This window comes from Pyrgilauda ruficollis, unplaced genomic scaffold (genome assembly GCF_017590135.1).
Source record: "Pyrgilauda ruficollis isolate IOZ18807 unplaced genomic scaffold, ASM1759013v1 scaffold8, whole genome shotgun sequence".
Taxonomy (NCBI): Eukaryota; Metazoa; Chordata; class Aves; order Passeriformes; family Passeridae; genus Pyrgilauda; species Pyrgilauda ruficollis.
The window spans coordinates 780,870-801,327 of NW_024529932.1; the positions used below are offsets into that span (position 1 = coordinate 780,870).

At 34.3% G+C, this 20,458-nt stretch overlaps 1 protein-coding gene across 4 annotated transcripts in view; it reads right to left on the bottom strand.

Moving 5' to 3' along the window:
* The window catches only part of NBEA (neurobeachin), a 448,146-nt gene that overhangs the window by 346,401 nt on the left and 81,287 nt on the right, over positions 1–20,458 (bottom strand). For all 4 annotated transcript variants that reach the window (XM_041487283.1, XM_041487285.1, XM_041487282.1 and 1 more), the window contains exons 3-7: positions 17,497–17,597; positions 17,151–17,246; positions 14,672–14,793; positions 7,912–8,038; positions 3,301–3,420 (exon numbers count right to left, since the gene is read on the bottom strand). In XM_041487283.1, coding sequence (XP_041343217.1) covers positions 3,301–3,420; positions 7,912–8,038; positions 14,672–14,793; positions 17,151–17,246; positions 17,497–17,597 — 566 coding nt within the window. The remainder of the gene's footprint in view (positions 1–3,300; positions 3,421–7,911; positions 8,039–14,671; positions 14,794–17,150; positions 17,247–17,496; positions 17,598–20,458) is intronic.

Sequence of the window (20,458 nt, forward strand, 5' to 3'; positions counted from 1 at the left end):
AGGCTGTTAACAAGGAGAAGGAGACACAGGTGTAATGACAGACAAAGATCTGGAGCTCAGCTTTAAGATAGAACAAGTGAGGGAAGAAGCATCCAGGATTTTGTCTATCATTCGTCCTCCTTTGATTTACCTATTTTAATTTTTTTCCCCTTGGAATTTCTATTATTTTAATAAATTTTGACAAAATTTTATATCTTCTGGCAAAAACCCTACATTAAAATTTATTCATAATGTCATATCCAGGATGTACAGTGCAAAAGATGAGTTAAACAGACCCCTTTGACTCCTGGTAAACCCAATGGCAAAATTTTATAAAAATTTTCAGTTACTTTACTCAAGTCCTGCTTAGCCTTGAAGGCTTTCATGACAGTGTGCCATTACTGTCAGAAAGTATTACATCAATTAATGTTGAGCAATTGCCCTTTTCAATGGTTATTTGAGGAACTTGTCTGAGCTACTCATGCCACCTTTTTCCTAGTTGATACTTAAATATTCTGAGACTACATTCCTGCATATTATAAGGGTATTTTCCTGAAATTAATGGTCTTCTAGTGACCATTAATTGTACAACAACTATTGTAGCTCTCAACAGATGAGTTCTAATTATAGTTAAGATCTAGGTTTCTTAGCCTCTAGTAATTTCCTTTTCTGTCTCTATTCATCCTTCCCAGTTTATACTTTTCCATTTCTGGCACTTCATTCTTGATTAGGTGTTTCCATTATTTTTAACTGGAGGAGAGGGCTAACTCCTGAATTCCCGGTAATTTTATTCACGTCTGTTCCGGATGCCAAGTAATCTGTAATCATGAGTTATACTTTGCCATGCATGTCACTTCACCTTTTTGCCATAATCCCCAGATATATTTACCCCTTGGAATATAAGCTCAATGAGTCCTTTATCACTAGCCATGGTATGTTGTATAGGACATGGAAACAACAAACATTGGCACTGCTATGGTTTTATATTTCATTAAATAATAATAATGAATTTGGAGCCAAAAATGGCTCTATGAAAACAGAGTATCAGCAGCATTCAAAATAGAAACAGTTAATTCAAAGATGTTTATAATGTCTTCCCCTTTTTCATCCAAATTTCTATCTTTCCTCTAACATTTGGGTGAAACATACTGCAAATATTTAATACATGAAGGCTCAATAAAATGAAAACATATCTCTTAATTCAACATATGTTTGTGAAGAATGCAGATCTGAACCCATAATGAGTACATCATGTAATATCTATCTGCCTGGCCACATTACATAAGTAGTTAAGAACCCAGTAAATTCATGGCCTTGTATAAATAAGAATGAATTCTAAGAAATACAGGAAAAATTAATTTAAAATAAATTAATAAATAAGCTTTTTTTTTTAGAGTTTCTCTGTTTTTTCCCCCCTCTATCTTTACTTCCCTGTCTCCCAGGCTACATATGAAAATGGCAGACAGAGGTTTTCAACAGTTCTTCCTTGGATATAAGAGGTAAATTTCAGCTACTGAAAAAGCCCTCACAAAAATATTAGAGAATGGCAATGCAAAATGAGTCTGGGAAAAAAAAATAAATATATTCACAATCTCTACCATGACAAAACCTATGCTTAAAAAATTATATTCAATTCCATTTCTTAATGTTAAACTCAATAATGTAAATGTAATGAATGTTTTACTAGTCTAAAAATATGTTTAATCATAATGCATATTGTTCAGTGGTGGATTTGACACAGTGAGCAAATCTTGTCATCAGTAAATTTGGCAATTTTAACACTACATCTTGATAATATTACAATATTTATCGATAAAAATGACTGAATAGTCAGATGCACTTAGTCAACAATATGCAGCTCCTTACCCTTTCTGTTTTCACAACATGTACTGTTCAATCTATCAGTGTAAACTACATAAATACTTATGCTCAACATGGGATGTAAAAAAAGAAGAATGATTGCCTGACTTACACAATGTTTTCTTTCCCCCCAACACTATTATGGTAAGGTATTTTATTGACATCTTCCAGGAGACTAAAGTTATATCCAAATGTAAGGGCATGAAGGTAGATGTTAACAAAGAGCTGGATAATTGCTCAAGACTTTTCAAGGGAATACTTCTAACAATTCAAACTTTATATGAAACAAGAAAATTCTAATATAGTTAAAACAAGAGCTTCTTTTCCTAGGTAATGCATAATAGTAAGAAGCTTATGTACACACTCCTCTATTTTTTCTTTTATGTATTTTGTACATTTGCATTCGTACAGCTTTCCTGAATTTCCTGATCTTTCTATTCTACTCCCTGCTATTGACAGAACAGAGTTTTGTTATTAAAAAATGGATAGCTAATGATAACTAGTGTCTTTCATGGCTTAGACTGTTATCCAGCGGACAAAATAAAAACCTTAGCACATATTTAAGACTTAAATCAAAACATCTTAAGCTCGGTAAACCAATTTCACCTTAAGAAAAGATAGTACTTCTTTTGCGTGTGAAATTAGAAAAGAATACAGTGAAGAAAATACAAACAAAAGGAACAGTTCTTCCTGCTAAGCATTTGTCATTAAGGATTACAGATCCCCACACCATATAACCAATAATCCAGACCAGACCCTCTGAGACCTGAGCTGGCTTTTCAGTTAGCACCTTTCACCTATCATGAAAATATTTATATTACCAAGGAGAAACCATGCTCTGCAAAAACTGAAAGGCTACCCTTTTCTTGCAAGTCAAAATGCTACCAAAAAACCCCAAAGAATGGAAATCAGAACCTTTGGAAGACAGAGCTCTCCTACTTTAATTAACATGCAATATTTAAGCTCTCCCTTTCAAATCCTATTTTGCCTCTAGAATTTAGCAAAAGACAGTTCATTTCCCTAAGGCTTCTTTATCCCTTATAGTAGACAGAAAGAAATGAGAACCATATTATAAATAAAAAATAACAAAAGCATAGTAAGTTGATGAATCAAGAACCTCTGAAATTCTATCACAGATTTAGCTGAAGGCAAAGCATGAGAAAATAATTTTGTCAGCCTTCCACAGAACTTTGAGCCAGAATGAGCAATATTTGCTGCTTCATTAGGTCCAGGCTCTCTAACTTTACAAAGTAAAAGGTACAGAAAGAGAGAACATGTATACACAAACTCAAAAATTCAATAATATTACATTTTATTAAGTAAATAAATAAGATTGAATAAAAGAGACATTTAAAAAAATTGCAAAGATTCTGTGAAAAAAAAAATGCAATACTTTCTTTTTTTTTTTTAATTAACCTTAAAACAAAAAGTGATAAGAAAGGAAAAGCAATAAAATCTTACATCATTTGTGTTAACATGCCAGGCCATGTCACCATAGGATACCAGCTGACCATTGACGTAACAGCGTATTTCACTGTTTCTCCACCGGTTGTAGATGTGTACAATGCTTATCATGTACCACTGGAAAGACATGAAAAATCAGTACACAGGGGCAGATTTTGTGCTACAAAACATAAAGTTAATGAATGGCATTAAAAAAAGGGTGACCAATCTCATAAAGTTACACAAAAGATGAATCCTTGCAAATACGTAAAATTTAAATTCAAGTCATTGGGACTTCAAGTCCAGTCAAGAGAACTGTGTCTAAATGTAATGATGTACCTACCTGCTTTCTTTTATGGGATTAGTGGCAAAAATGCACACATACAATTTAATTTCAACACTATTCTGTAAAAAAATCACAGCTGAATTTTGAAAGAAAATCCGGAGCTATGTGCTCTTACCTTAACAAAATCCTATTACATAACCTCTTTGCATCACAGCTGTTTATCAGAAATTATTAAATAAGCAGAAAAAAATCCCAATAGCAAATTTTACAGCCCAGGTTAGGATATCATCCTGATTGCTTGCTTTGATATATTTCCTCTTTTCCTTACCATTCCACCAATTTTTGGACAACTGTCATATCATTAAAAATACATTAAATAATCAAACAGAGAAGGCGCGTCAATTTAGTGCTTCCACTTACTACTGTGGTGATCTTTTCCATAATTTGCTTAACAGGAATAATTATGTCCATGACAAATAAATTCAAGAAGAACTCTGGAGTCTTCCTGCTTGGAGACATTCAAAATATAACTGGACAAAATCTAGAGCAACTTGATCTAGGAGTCCTTTTTCCAAGCAGGGGAAGAGACGAGATGGTCTCAACACATCCCCCTCCAATCTAATTGACTCTATGAAAATGTCACCTTGTCTTAAAAATAGCCTTTTATATTCTAACAATTTGGACAAATAATTGACATTTTCATCATCATCCCCTACTTGGTATCTTTTTCAATTATTAAATTTTGATTTCCATGTTCAGATAAGTCCCTTTTTTCCAAAGTAGAGAACTTCTGCAACCCTTGGGGATTGTTGACTCTCTTCCTGAGCTGGGATAAGTAGACACAGAGCCTACTAATATAAAACTGTCTCTCTGTCAGGGAAAATAAAAGTAGATGTTTTCACATGTTGATTTTAAAATTAGACACAGCACAGAATTACAAACAAAACAGCATGCAGAAAAACACATTTTGACAATAAGCATTACAGTAGTCATCAAATTGAGCTGTATTCTGTTACAAGTCTATAATAACTACAGATATGAACACATTTTTACACATCTGTTTCCAGGTATTAAAAAATAATTTTTTCATTTTTCCCTCCATTAAATATACAACCAACAGAAGGTAGAAAAATGGTGCTGATCACACAACAATACTTTAGAGTATCTCATTTCTTGTGTTTCCAAGCAAACAGATTTATTGGGCAATGCTGGAATAAAGAAATACTGCTCCAGCTTTGGCTTCTGAAGTCATGTAAGGAAACGCTTTTTTTTTTTCACCCCCAAAGAACCATGAGAAAAGTAATTTTTGTGATTCACTGTCATCCTCAAATAAACCCCCACAACACCATAATTCTTCTGTGTGTGATTTTTCTTTCAAAAGGCTTTAAAACCATTTCTGAAAACATACAAATTTGGATTCAGCCTCAACTTCCCAAAGAACTTCATTTTACTTACAGTGGCCTGTACATTGTTATTTATCTATTCTCAGGTACATCTCAGGTAAGGAACTTTTAAACAGTCCATTGGACTTTGTGATTAATGGGGTTTTTTACTCCCCGTCTTTTGAAAATTTCTGTATTTGGGCAATTTCTCTAGCACTAGCAAACATTTTTTTTAAGAAGGAAAGGCAGCACTTTACTGCAACAGAATGAACCAAACCATGCTGTATGATCTCACACCCAATTTTTCTTAAAGTTTTAGTTGAAAAACCCGTTTTTTTTGCCTAATATTCAAAGTCAGCAATACAAACTTCTTTGACATTCATCCTGAAGTTTCCTTCCCCAAATTATTTTCTCAAAAATGCACAAAGGCATGCCTCCCTCTGCTGTAACAAGAGCTTCTTTAGATAGTGCTAAAAGACCCTTCACTATGCGTTTTTTGTTTACTGCTGACGCCTGTCAAGCTTAGTCACCAACTGCTAAGTCACTAAGTTATATTCCTACTCCATTGGACAGCACAATCAGAGAGATGAGGCACCACACACTAAGTATTTCCAGGATGTGGAACTTATTTCTGTCTCTGCTACAGTTAGTAAAGGTGTTCAGGATTAGAAACATACACACACAAAAAAAAGCTTCTGACTACACTGCTTTCTTGTTACAGTTTTACAAGAACTGATGCTGAGGCTCAAACTCAAGGGAGCAAAACCACAGGGTTTACTCACACAAAAATGTCAATTAGGAGTCCCAAAAAAGCAGTATAGACATTTTAAACATAAGATTGCCAAACCTAGGTTAGCTCTGTTGAAATTTCAGGCTATTATACCACACCCACGTTTTCTATTTGGATATATAATAACAAAATTTCTCCATATATTTTTATAAATGCTTGCTTTTACAATATTATAAAATACAACAATTGAGACCTAAAGTTATAATTACTATATATTGTACTGTGAATGGTGTCACATGACATAGCAAGATCTTCATGTGAACAGAGCAACTCTCATCTGCTTACATAAAGCTTTTGATCAGATAACTTGAATTTGCTACTTTACTGTGATTCACCAATTTTTTTTTTAAACCCTAAAATCACATTATTCAGAAGTTTATTGAGGATGATGATTCTGACAAAATTTATTGCTGAAATGTGTGTGTGAGAGCAAATGTCTAGGGAATGGTACATCTGATGGCAAAAAACATCACACTTCTCAAGTTAACATTAGAACAGTTAACTGTTTTATAAATGAGTACACATTTTTTAATATATATCTACACATTCAAATCTTGTGCAGTGAAACCAATGTCATATCTAAACAGCAAGAAGAAAATCAATTTGCATGTTACACAGGATAAATTCTGACTTGCTAGGGCCAGGAATTATATTTGACAGGTTTTATTTCCTCCACTATGCATTATGTACTTTATCAAATGCATGTGAACACAAGTTAATGATGGGAAAATATATACTAAACAACTCGAAAAGATATTCTAGAATATTTATTTAAAATACTTTCTAAAGCTAACATATGACTCAAAGTGTATGGAGCATGAACTTTGGGATATGTAAAACTAACAGGGGAGTTATATTTTTATCTACTTCAGCAGATAAGCAGACTTTGATTAGAAAATGGTATTCATATAATGAGATACACAAGCATTAGTATTTCAGAATTAGTTATTTTGAGTAGAAACAGCAAAAGCTAAAATTTTCCACAGTTGGCACGAAGAAAACTAGTCATTCATACTAAAAATCACCAAAAGCATATCTTGCTAAAATATTAAAATCTACTTCCTCATCAACAAGTAAAGATCAGCTAGATCCCAAGAGGTGATTAACAGTAACATAATACAAAAGTTAACAATTATATTTGTTACTAGATTCAGATGACACTTTAAATGTAAATTGAACTGTCATCAAAATACTTTTCTGGCTATAAAATTGGAAAAATGTGAAAAACAGAATTGATTCACCCCAGTAGCCTCAGAAGATGTGTGTTTATAAGGCTTCATACAACCCCAAGTGATATACTAGAGAAAGACATTACTTTGTTTTAAGAAAACCACAAGTGACCTCAAAGTATTATGACAAAATTAGAATTGGTGATTTTGAACCACAAATACACATCAAGAGAAATAGTGGAACATTAAGTTGAAGTGTGAACAATGGCATTCCCTCCCTAAGAGACTGGTTTCTCAAAAAAAAAAACAAAATTCAAGCACTGAAATTCAATATACAAATTGTACGCCCATAAAAAATAGAAATGAGCTTCATAGCAAAATACACACAAGACTGATATCAGTGACAAACACCTAATGCTTGCTGTACAGAAATGTCAATGCTTCAGTCAACTAAATGCAACACTGAAGGCCACAAAATCATTGTTCCCCTAAGACTACTAGGTATAGAGTAGAAATAAACACTAAAATGATCTAGAGATGCAATCAAGATTTACTACAAAAAATGAAAAATCCTAACACAGCACTGAAACAGAAGAAAGTCCAGAGCACTATATCATACAGCATCAGATAATGAAACTCTAGCATTGCCAGGAAAATTTTTCAAGACCTTGGCAACAGTTACCAAGTACAGAATTTTCAGAGACAGAATGAAGATATTTAAGTAATTAAGTGCAGCCATTTTACAAATACTCACAATTCTTCTCTATCTGAAGCCAATTAAGCAGTAATTTTGAAAAACAAGCTGACTTTATAGAAGTGCTAGCCTTTAAATTATTACATTTCTCTTGAACTGTAACTTTGCATGAACACTAGAGCAGTTACCTATAAACAAGGAACTATGATTAACACCATAGCACTAAAGGGATTTTAGCCCTCCTCCCAGAAGCACATTGTCAGCACACCTTCAGTGTAACTCTTCACTGCAAACACCACTTAGCTTACCTTGCGTGGCTGAAAGTCGTACTTCACACAGTGCTGGAAACCTTTGCCTTTTGACTTCAAGGATGTAACTATCAAGCAGTTGCCAACAAAATGAGCAGAATACCCAACACCCTTGCTAGTGCGGAAACTGAAAAGAAAGAATTAGGAATTAAACTGGGAAAAGGAGAATTATTTTATAATAAAAAGATCCAAATACTACTTTAAACTGCCATGAAAAAGAAAATAAATTTGCACACGGAATGGTGAATCTAATTTTCTTCCACTATTCTTTTTGGGGACCTACTCACCTTCAACACCTAATTGATTCCCAACTACACTTTAAAAATCAGTACCTTTTTTTTTTCCAAGAATACAAGATAGTAAGTATTATGTCTATCACATTTCACCCTCAGTTTCTTAATTAATCATCATTTAAAATAACACATCTGATTAAAGTTGTGAATAAAATATCCATTACAAAACAATTGTGAGATGCCTTGCTGTTTTGGGGCATTCAGAGAACAACGCAGCAGATATGACATACAAATTTGGATTCAAGATAATTATAATGCACAATAATTATTTTTCAAGACATGAATAAATTATGCTAATGATATATGAAATTCTAATCTTCTGAGTTGTGGATTTATTTTTCATTTGTCAAATGGATAACAAACTGCAATTTTATGAAAGTAAGTTTAACAAGGGTTTCCAAGCTTTCTTGTGGCAAATATCATAGAGACAGATAATGCAGAAAGCTCATACATTCCATATTTGAAATCAAAAACATTTTAAATATCAATTCTGAATTCTTAAAAAAAAAACACTTTGCAAAGGTAACTAGTGAAAGTTCATGAACAACATTCACTGAACAATTTAAAAAAGGCAAGTCCATCTCTACAGCTAAGCTGCTTAATCACTTCTTAAAGATAAGTACAATGAAGAGCAGTTTGCTATCAGTAATATGGAGCACACTGTATGCAGCCTCTAGACTTTTCTTTAATAAATAACCATTGGCTGAAATACGAGGTCTAGATGGTTAATTTCTTCTATGAATTCTGAAAGGAAGCTTTGCAAATATAAGAAAAAAACCCCTACTAATTTTGAGTATTCGCACAAAGTCCTGTAGCCCACTAATTAGTACTTTCTCATCCTCTTAATGTAGCTAACTTATAAAATAATTTCATGTTATTGCAATAATAATACTTTAAATTGTTTCTTTGTTCCAACATTTTCTTCAAACACTTTTACTAGTTTTTTCCTAGGAATATTAGGACATGAAAGGTACAGGCAGACACTAAGTTCAAATTTCATCTGCCTTAATAGCTGCTGAAATAGTACATTTTTAGTCTACCCTACTACATATATACAATCTTGATTTTAACACAGAAAAATTTTCATATTTGTGAAACTTATTCCATCTTCAGAAACCTGAAGTTAAGTCAATAAGTGTACATTACTTAAGAGAATCAGATTGTTCTCTTTGTTCATTGTCAAAAAAATAGTTGATAAACCATGACCTTATAGCAAAACCCAATAAACTCTTTACAAGATAGATGGTGTGATTATACCCTGAGGTGATCAGGGCTTAGACATTAATCTCCTATGAGGGTATTTGTAAAGGAGGTAAAAAAGAGACATTCAAATTGTCAAATTCTAGAAAGCCACTTTTGTTGTAATGAATTAGGATCCTTTTTTAAAAACTACTAAAAGATACTTGAAAAAAAACTTAAAAATTTTAAAAACAGAGTAAACAGAACAGGTGTAATAACACCTATAGATGATTTTTTTGCACCCTAATGAATCCTTGCACAGAAGTTTCTACTTTCAGTCTCGAAGTATATATAGTATATTTTATTCCACAATTCAGGCTCTGTCTTCCTCATTCATTCATCTGCTTCTCTATTGTACACAGTTTTCTCTCCCCTCAAGCTGCTGTGCTGAAAAGGAGCATTATTCCCTGCCACTGTCTTTAATAAGGGCTTCCATAGAACTCTTTGCAGAAAAGAAAAAAAAAAAAAAGTGCTTCTTTAATAAACGTAAAATGTTCTCTCTAAATAAACATAAGATATAACCAAAGAATGAAGAGAAATATTACATGCTGTCCATTGCCACTGACCTCAAAATCGAAAACACTTTATAACACTGCCATTCCTTTGCATCTTTTGAAGACTATTTTTAACCTGGATCATGCCAATGATCTGGCTTCCACAATGACCCTACAGGCAGCTTTACCCCTCAACAAAAGGAGCAGTGAACAGCCTCATGGAAGAATATCACTCATACACAAAAATCTGCATTACCCATACACAGCTGCACAAACACAGCACTGAATTTAGTGCGATAAAATGAAGGCTAAAAAACTTAAAATACAGCTCTTACAATAGGAGCAACTGAATGTGTTGTGAGATAGTTTGAGACTTTGATTTATCTCCTTAGGGTCTTATGCCAGTCAAAGAACTTTTCAGCAGGTAACTGAAACTCTCACAATGCCAAATCTGTTTCTCAGCAACGTCATCTCTAAAATGGTCTAAAATGGTTTCGTTTAACAGAATCTCATTCTGAAGGATATGAAAATAATACAGAAATTCACTACGTTCTGACAAACAGTGTTATATTATTTGATTAGAGATGTCAAATATAATAGTTTATTTTAAATTACCAACAGCCAACCATTGTAAATATCAACGGTTTTACATGATAAAATATTATTACCATTGCATAAAATGTATCCTAATACTTTGAACAAGAGCTAGAAAGCATTATGAAATAAAGAATATCACTTGAAGAAATGTCTAAATCTTTCAAATTTTCTCCCTTTCCTATCCTTATTGGTTACTGGGCTGATTTTATCTCAATTATGGTCAAATCAGACTGTTCCTGAAATTTTAAACACTGAATTGTTCTTAAGTGTGTAACTTCCTGAAGTTCAGCACATGAACATGAGAAAGCAATGAAATAATGAAAAAACTGCTCATTTCTTAGCAGGGCTCTTTGCTTTGGAATAGAATGAATGATTTTATAAACATGAAACTTAGCCAAGATTTTACTTTTTTTCCTCCAAATTAATTAGATTTCTAATACAAGAGTAGCTAAACTGAGTACTCAAATGTGTTCTGTTTACCTCAATATTATACTATGTAATTTTACTCTTGACATATTCTTTCTTGCCAAAGGTAATGTAGGTCAGGACTGGTCTATAGAATACTCCAAAGTTCTCTTACCAATTACCTACATGTGCAGAACTTGCCACATCCAAAGATGAAATGCATGGAGACAGCAAGAGCAGTACCATCAACAGCCACATGGTTTTATGAGCCTTAAATAACCTCCCACAGCAGCTGGAACACAATTTTACTACAATTTGTTCATATAACCTTTACAATTATGTTTCATTTCAGCCAGTTTCTCAAAGCAGCTACTGAATGTTATTACACTTCCATAGCACGAGAGCATTCTTCCTTCCACCAGTGGAACTGTTTAGGGATTCCAGTTTCTTTAGCTTAGGATTTCATGAGCATTTTAACATATAATCATAGTACGGATATTGAGGAGATACTAATTCATTCTTGCCTGAAAGGTGTGCGTGAAATTTGCTTTCTACTAACTTTGGAATTCCACTATAGGCTTTTGCAACTGTTCTGCATTATCTCTATTACCATAACCCCTAGAGAAAGTCTGAAAATACTAGACACCTTGATTTTTGAATGGTTTTGATTTTTTTCTTTCCTCCCTGTCTCTAAATCTGTAAAACTAAAATGTAGAATTCTGATTCAGAAGTTTTAGCCATTCTTCCATTTAATGCTTGTGGAAGCACTTGGATGTTCTATGGACAAAAACCAATTATGACACACCAGCCTCAGTTCACCTTCTAATTCTTTTACAGAACCTGATACATAGTCTGAAAGAAAACACCTCTTAAAAATAAAAAAAAAAACAAACTTGAGAAATCAATCAGCTAAGGTGAGCCCTAAATATCTAAATTTGCAGCATCTTTATGACAAAGAATCTACACCTTATTTTTAAAGAACTATTTCCAACAATCTATTAAAGTATGATAAGGATTACTATTATTATTATTACTTTTTTTACTATGTCATATAATTGCTACAGTGACCCAAGTACTATGTATCTAAAAGTCTGAATTTTCTTATTTTGCAATCTACCCATTAGATCTCAGATAAAAATAAAAAAAAATCATTACAAAATGTGTTTTCCAAGGGACAGTTCACTCCCAAGTGCCACTACTAATAGTGACAGTTCACTATTTCTGAATAGCACCAGTTTTCCCCATGGTCTCTTAAAAGAAGTAGCAAGTCTGAACTGTAAATGACATGCCAGTAATGCTCTTGGCAAGATTTTGGGATGGGATCACATCACCTTTATTGTCATCTCTGTTTGTTCAGACTATCCTTAAAAGATCACGTTAGCTCTTTCAGCTAGAGCAATGAAAATGGATTTTATTGTCAGATGGTAACCTACAACAATCTTTAACATCCTGCTGTAATTCCTGCTTTCTAACACATGGCTACTCATTCTGAAAGCGTGGCACCCATTACCCACTGTTAAGTATATCACGTTGGTTGGCTTATACTAAAATTTCTGCTACAGAATTATGAACCTTACCCTTTGAATTTGACTGCTCTGCCTTGTTATTATTTATTGTTCATGCAATTGTCAGATTTCTAATTTTCTTCCAGGATTGTCACACTCAGTTTATAATTGGTAAGATAGCTGCAATACTACTCCAAGTGTTAATAGACTGTCAGCAGCTACCCAACATCATCCTCAGAGACATTTAAAATTACATTTTCTAGAAAAAACCAAACTGGAATACAGTTCTTGAAGCAGAGTTGACCACGTCCCTAATAACAGAATAGCAGCAAATTTCCCTCATATCCGGCAAATGTGAAAGAATTTCTTTGCTTCCCATCTCAATTTTTAAGAATCAGTTTTCACATCATGGTTGAGGTGATGTAACTGCTGTCTCACACCACAAAGGCACTACACTCACTTGAAGACTTGAGTTATTTATACAACACATTTTTCACCTAGTTAAACTGAAAAAGATATTACATGACCAAAAAGCAAAAGTTCAAAGAAAATAGACATTTGCTTTGGTATATTTCTCTTGGTGGTGGTTGTGTGTGACACAAGCTTTCATGTGGAAAAGCCTGAAACCTGTGTAAAGTTTAGATGGATATTTTTCCTATTTTGAATTATTAATTAGACCTTGGCTTAATCTACTATATAAAAATAATAATTTGCATTGTTCCTGTCATGGTAAAGTCTGCTGGGCTACATCTTAAGCCCTGTGTTTTTCAACATTTTCATAAATGAATTGTATGCAAGACTGGAAGGGATAAAAGCAAGTTTGCAGATGGTAGAAAAAGTGGGAGGAGCTGTTAACCCATTTGAAGGCAAGGAGGCCCTGCAGAGAGAGACTGACAAATAAGAGGACTGGGAAATCACCAACCATATGAAGTTCAAGAAGGGCAAGTGCTGGATTCTGCACCTGGGATGAAGAGACCCTGGATGGACAAACAGACTGGGGAATGAGATGCTGGAAAACAGTGCCATGGAAAGGGGCCTGGAGTCCTGGTTGGTGGCAAGTCAAATCTGAGACAGCAGTGCCCTGGCAGCCAGGAGGTCCAGGTGTGTCTTGAAGTGCATCAGGCACAGCATGGCCTGCTGGGCAAGGGAGGGGATTGTCCCACTCTGCTCTGAGCTGGGGCTGCCTCACCTCAAGTGCTGGGAGCAGTTTTAGGCACTAAAATATTAAAAAGACATTAAACTATTGGAGAGCGCCTGAAGGAGGGCCATAAAGATGGTGGAGGGCCATAAGAATGGTGAAGGTCCTGGAGGAGAAGCTGTATGAGAAGCGACTGAGGTCACTGGGTCTGTTCAGCCTGGAGGAGAGCTCACTGCAGTTACAACTTCCTTGAGGGGAAGAGGAGGGGCAGGCACTGATCTAAACTCTCTGGTGACCAGTGACAGGACCCAAGGGAATGGCCTGAAGTTGTGTTGGAGAAGGTTTATGTTGGATATTAGGAAAAGGTTCTTCACCCAGGGGATTGTTGGGCATTGGAACAGGCTCCCCAAGGAAGTGGTCACAGCACCAAGCCTGACCTAGTGCAAGAAGGGTTTGGACAATACTCTCAGGTATGCAGTATTATGGGGATGGTGCTGTGCAGGGCTGAACTGGACTCAATAATCCTGATGGGTCCCCTCCAACTCAACACATTCTGTGATTCTGTGATCGCCTTCTGAGATCAGTATATTGAATTTCTTTTATACACATTACATTCACATTAAATTTTCACATTTTTGGGGAACTGGTCATTAGTTAACCAATTTTATATCCATAGATCTGCTTTCCATTACCTTTAGCTATTGTGCAAACTGTCACTCTGAGTTTAACAGATTTATTTTGTAGTACTGCCATCAGCTGAGAATCTTTACCACCAGACAAAAAATATGACAACATTCTCCATTTAAAGCTCTAAGAATTAATATATTTTACAATTCCTAAAGAAACCACAACACTAGATTTTATGGTTTATCTACAAGACACATGTCTTGAATCCATGGATTTCTGAACCACAAAGCTAAAAGGACAGATGGTTTTCTAAGAGTTTATATACAGTGAGCAGCCATTAAAATCTTCAGATATTTGGCAGGGGTGGGGGAAAGCATGTCAAGGACTGAAAAAATAAGAAAGATGAACTGTTGTTGGGAAGCCATGGAACAAAGCATAACTGCAGCATTGTAAGCTACTTACCAATAGAGATAAGGTTTATCCTTATCTACATTGATATTGTTTAGTGGATCCATACGAAACCAGGTATTAAGAGTAAACCCATTTTGATAAGGCCACTTAGCAATAGGAGGCAATGCAATTGCCTGAAAGGAGGGAGGAAAAAAAAGAAGCAAACAATTAGTTTTTTGAGAAATACTGTTAAAAGTAATGCCTTTCTAAAATCCTGTGTCATTCTAGATCTGTAGATCTGCTTTAACTTTCAAATATGAAATATATAAAAAACCCTTTAAATAGTGCTTTTGAATTAGTGCATTACTTTTCTATCTATTTTAAAATAATTTAACTTTTGACTACATAAATTTTACCAATAGACGACACAAAATTAAATTTTTGGATGGGCAATATTAAGAGAATAAAAAGAAAAAATACTTCTGCAGAAATTAAACTATAAATTCAGCTTCTAACAATTATTAATCTCATCAATAAACTTAAATATAAAATCAAATAAATCAACACATCATAAAATGAGATTCATTGTTAAAACTAAAACTAAACATTTCAAGGAACACCTTTGGGATATGACTCCTGCCTCCTGAGAGGCAGTTTCCTGCCTGAAGCAGAAGAGCTGCTTGATGATGAATGGGAACAACACCTGGGAGTAGCACTACCAGTAAACACAAAGTGTCCTCCAACTGGAGTGATTAACATGCCACCTGCTCAGACTGGTACAGATGTAATACAGTGCTGGCAAGAGCCCTGCAGCTGGGAAAATGAAGCAGCTCTCAGCAGCATATCTGTAGACTCTTGGCTCCTTCATGCTGCCACTGAAGTCCTGGATATACAAGGAGCAGGCTCTTAGCTTTAAAGAAAGCCAACCAGAAATCTATCATGCTGATTAAAAGTTATGCTGTTTCTCTGTCTGATGTCAATCTTGTGCATCACACCTGAAAACAAACTCAGTGCTAATGAACTACGTCCTGTCCAGTCTCTTTCTTCTCAAGAAGTGCATTGTTTTTTGGATCATTTTATAAATTTCTGCCCACGATCCACTTCAGAGGTTGTATCCTCTCCAGAACTTCATAGTGTAATCCCACACACACTAATAAAGAAGTGCACATTTGAAACTTATATTTCTTGATTTACAGGAGTGCAGTTCATCAAGAGTAGTGTGTGAAACAAGATCCTGGAAGACTCAAAGGGAAGAGACTCTGAATTTCAATCAAGAACTCTTGTTATTGATGCACATCTTTGGACAGGAAGGAATATTTGAAATTCTCCTGCTAAACCGTTTTTGAACCTCTGATAAAAAATTAAATTTAAGATAGAAATTTCATCAGTGTTTGCCTCTGAAGCCCAGAAACGTCAAAGCAGTGTGTATCACCGTAGACATTCATATTCTGCAACACCTGTCTTGCTGGTGCATGTACTTGTAAGAGATGTTAACTGTGGTTTTAATTTAGCAGGAGATAATGAAACTTTTCCTTTCAAAACTTAGTAATTAATTCTTTACACAATCTGCCCTGTGCATTTTGCTGACACATCTGTTTATAAGGCTGGATATCAAAAAAGATCAAAGACAATCTAGAAAAAAATAACCCAGGTGTAAATCAGTGATTATCAGCCAGTTTACTTCCCTGATGCAATCTGCCACTCTGACAAGTCTGTTCACAAGGAATGGACGTAGCAGTTTTTGCTTAAAGAAAATTATCAGTGCCATTGATGGATGAAATGCAGGTAGAGCAGCCTGCATACACTGGCATGAGAAAACAGGAATCTCAGGATTATTTTCTGTTAGAAGTTTCCACCTTCTACCTGAGCATATTCCTGCCATTCTATACCAGAATAGAACTGTACCTCAGATTTCTATTCCCCAGTATTAACCATTTGTATTTACTCTCTCAATATAAATCTATATACAATACTTTAATGTATTTGTAGCCGTTTGTTTTTGTTTTTCTTTTTTTTTTTTTTGAAAGTACGTGCAGCGAATGGAAGAGAGAATATCTACTTGGGAAGGTTTGGAAAGGAATACAATTTCACCATTCTAAGTTATCTCCACTGTCTTGATAGAAAGGAAACAGTTAATGGAATTCAGACAAAATGAAACCTTTGTAACAAAATTTATGACTAAGCAGGCACTGTAAGCTGTGATGATGTGGACAAATTAATTTCTTAATTTTTCTCACCTCTCTCCTTTATATAATATTGATTACATTATTCTAATAAAATAACACCATTCTTTGGAATTTTCAGTTTTCTTTTTCACAGTAACTTCCCCAGACCAAAACCTGCTGCTTGATATTCCATCCTCACCAGTGCAACTTCTCAACAACACAGCTGCCTTGTAAGTCTGTGGAAGACAATATCTACCCTACTCAAACACGTATTTCCATTCTAATTTCCTTTTCAAGAATTTCTGAAACCAAATGAAGGGAAACACAAATAAGGAGTTAGCTATTTATTTGTTCCTGAAATTGTAGAATTTTGGTTGAAAACTTACTGCAGCACTACAGCCTGGGAAGTTGAAAAAGGTATCTGGACCATGTCTCTGTGGCATCTGATTAAGGACTGATAATAATTTAACTGCATGTCTTGGCTGTGAAAAAAAGAAAATTGCACCAAAGTCAATACAACCATTTTTGTACTCTCTAGGCTACAATGGAAAGTGGACAGTTTTCAAACAACAGAGCAAATTAACTTTAAAATAGTTAGCAAAAATACTTCTTGAACATATGTTCAGTCAACATGAGTAAACAAATTCAACTTTATATGTCCCAGTAGACAGATTATGTTAACTTGAGGCTCTAATGGAATGACACTTAATGCTTTATCTGATCACAGCTTACCCAGATTCCATTTTCCCCTCGAAGCATGCTGAACAAAAGCTTCAACTCCTTGACAGTGATGCTGTAGCTGGCAAGAACCCCCAACATATCAACTAGGAGATCTTCAAAGGAAAATAAAGTTATTCTGAACTCTGAATTTCATTGCTTTGATAAACACAAAAAAAAAAAGCTTAAATAATTAATACCTTTAAAAGTAAGTGTATTCACATATTCTAAAAATCCAACTTGTATTGAATATTTTACAAAGGATTTAATGTTAAATTTTGCACCATATTTTGAAAAAAGTATTACATTTATAGAGCATTAATTCTTCCCATTTCACAACATGCATCACACATTATAAACTTGTTCTTCCTGCTATATATTTTTGGGATAAGAGTTCCTTCTTTCCTCTGAAGTTAACATTTTTCCAAAAATTTTGACCTAAAAATTGCTCTACATTAACCTAAAGCCAGCATTTCATACTATAATTTGTATTGTTTCCCCATTTTTGCTACCATGATGCTTCTGATCTTTACTGTAATGAAAGGCCAGGGAAAAAAAAAAAGAGAAAAACAACACCTCCCTCTGGCCCCTGCAAAAAAAACCCAAATCAATAAAAAAACCCACAAAACCACTCAAAAAAAAAACCCCCAGCAATCAAACCAAACAATAGCAAAACAAGAAAAAAAAAAAAAAAAAAAAAAAAAAAAAAAAAAAAAAAAAGAAAACAAACAGAAATCATAGCAAGAAAAAAAATTAAAGAGCACAATAAAAAGAAGGGATCAAAATTGTTAACAGGATTATGGAATACAGCTTTCATTACAACGTCTCAAATCCCATAAGATTTTACAGTAAGAACATTAAACAGAGTCTTCCTTACAGAGATTATCAGGTTTAAAATTACTTATTTAAAACCCCAGAATTTCATTTTAAGAATTTGTTAGCTTGTGGGATGCTGAAACTTTTCTTATACACCACACTTTTTTCAGGAATAAAATGGACTAATAATAATTAGAACTTCCTCTAGCAGGAGGTAAACCAATTTGCTCATATCCACAGATGAGGCATAAGAATTTAATTCAAAGATCAAGCAGTGAAGTCCGGAGTTTTCAAAACAAAACAGCTATGACACAACAGAATCAGCATTAACACACTTTCCCCATCTGGGGAAATTCACCCACCCTCCTCCTGCCTCCCTGCTAAAACTTGTAGAAGACATAATTTTCTACAGATAAGTTTACATTTTCTGCATGTTATCCTTGTTCATTAGTGAAAGGATGACTTACAGGTGCTGACAAAGCGTACTTTTCAGGAGAAACAAGTCTTTCCAAAGACATTTCACATTCATATTTTGTTTTAAAACAAATTTTCTTTTTGCAAATCCATGTATATGTGGTTTTGAGCAAAAGCATTAATATTTATTTAGCTTTTTCCACAATTATACTAGTCTGTGATCTTTAGCAAGCAAAAGTCATGCGTGAAGAATGAAATATAATTTAATTTACAGAAGACATAGTGAACTGTTTGTTGAGTGAAATTGCCTAACAGGAAAGGCAAAAGAAAAGCATTGCAACTTAGCAGACATTTTCACCGTAAATTCTGAATACATCCCTAATCTCCAAGTATAGATTTCTGCCCCGCCCACCCCCCCCCCCCCCCCCCCATTTCTTTAATCTTCCCTTTAAAATCACTACTACATATATTTGTGACAGAATTAGGGAAAACAAAATACACCCAATAAAAATAAATGTCTTTTCTTTCATGGTGGTGAATTCTATGACTCAGCTCCCCCAGTACCTGCCCCCTTCACTGTGGTATCCAGCCTGCAATGTAAAGCTGACACATCCTGTACATGATCAGAAAGTAGTAACAGTCACAATGAACACTCAGAAAAGGAAATAAGCACAAGTGAATACTAATCTTTGGCTGAGAATTTCCCAATTCCTATTTTGTAGATTCAGCTTTCTTTTCAGATCAAGGGACTGCAAATTTTGCCTGCCTTACAGAGAAAAAAAATGTTGTGCAGAAGCAAAGTTTTTTAGTGAAAATCAAAACACCATTAAAAAAATCTTGTGACATGGAGGGGGAAAAAAGTGTAAATTAATACAGTCAAACACAGAAATGATTGGCGAGCTTTAAAAATCGCTGAACGTATGTTGCTTTGTTTCACTGTTATAGCCCTGTACTACCTTATGGCACAGAAAAAATTCTTATTTCTACTGAAGATGTGGATAACCTACAGGCATTAGAAATACATATTTATAAGTAATGAATTAAACATTGATGGAGAGAAACAAACATAAGCTGCCTAATTATGTAACTCTGGGTAAAACGATGACCTGGAAGATTGAAGCCCAGTAGATAACAAGCAAAGATAAAGCAAACAACATCTGTGGAAGTTGAAGCACTTAAAGCTATTTAGAGGATCTTGTTTCAACAAAAAGACTTAAAAATAATTATTACATAATTTTATTCATACTTATTAGAAATCTCATAAAAGAGTCAGTCCCATCTGGTTTATAAATCCTAGTAATCCACTCATCTATAAATGGACAAATGTCAGAAAGCATACTACAACTGGATTTTTTTAATGTCTACTTTTTTTATATTAAATAAGATTACATATACAACTGGAATCTATGATCTCATTTCAGAAACAGGATTGTATATAATAATATTAAGTCCAGAAGGAAAAAGCAGGCAGTTTCCATTTTTAATGTATTTCTAATTTCTATTAATGGCACCTTCAGAATACTTTCATACTAAGCAGTTTTCATAGGATTTATAAATTAACCAGTAACCTTGAAGGAATGCTTAATTCAGTCACTTAATATGAAAATACAATAGGAAAATGCCTGCCTGTCTTCAAGTAAGAACGCACATATATCAAAATGAAGGGTCTGGCATTAACTTTGGAAGACATTAAATAGCATTGAAAAGAAAAATTCAGGAAACTACCCTCAGGTGTCCTTAACCTCTT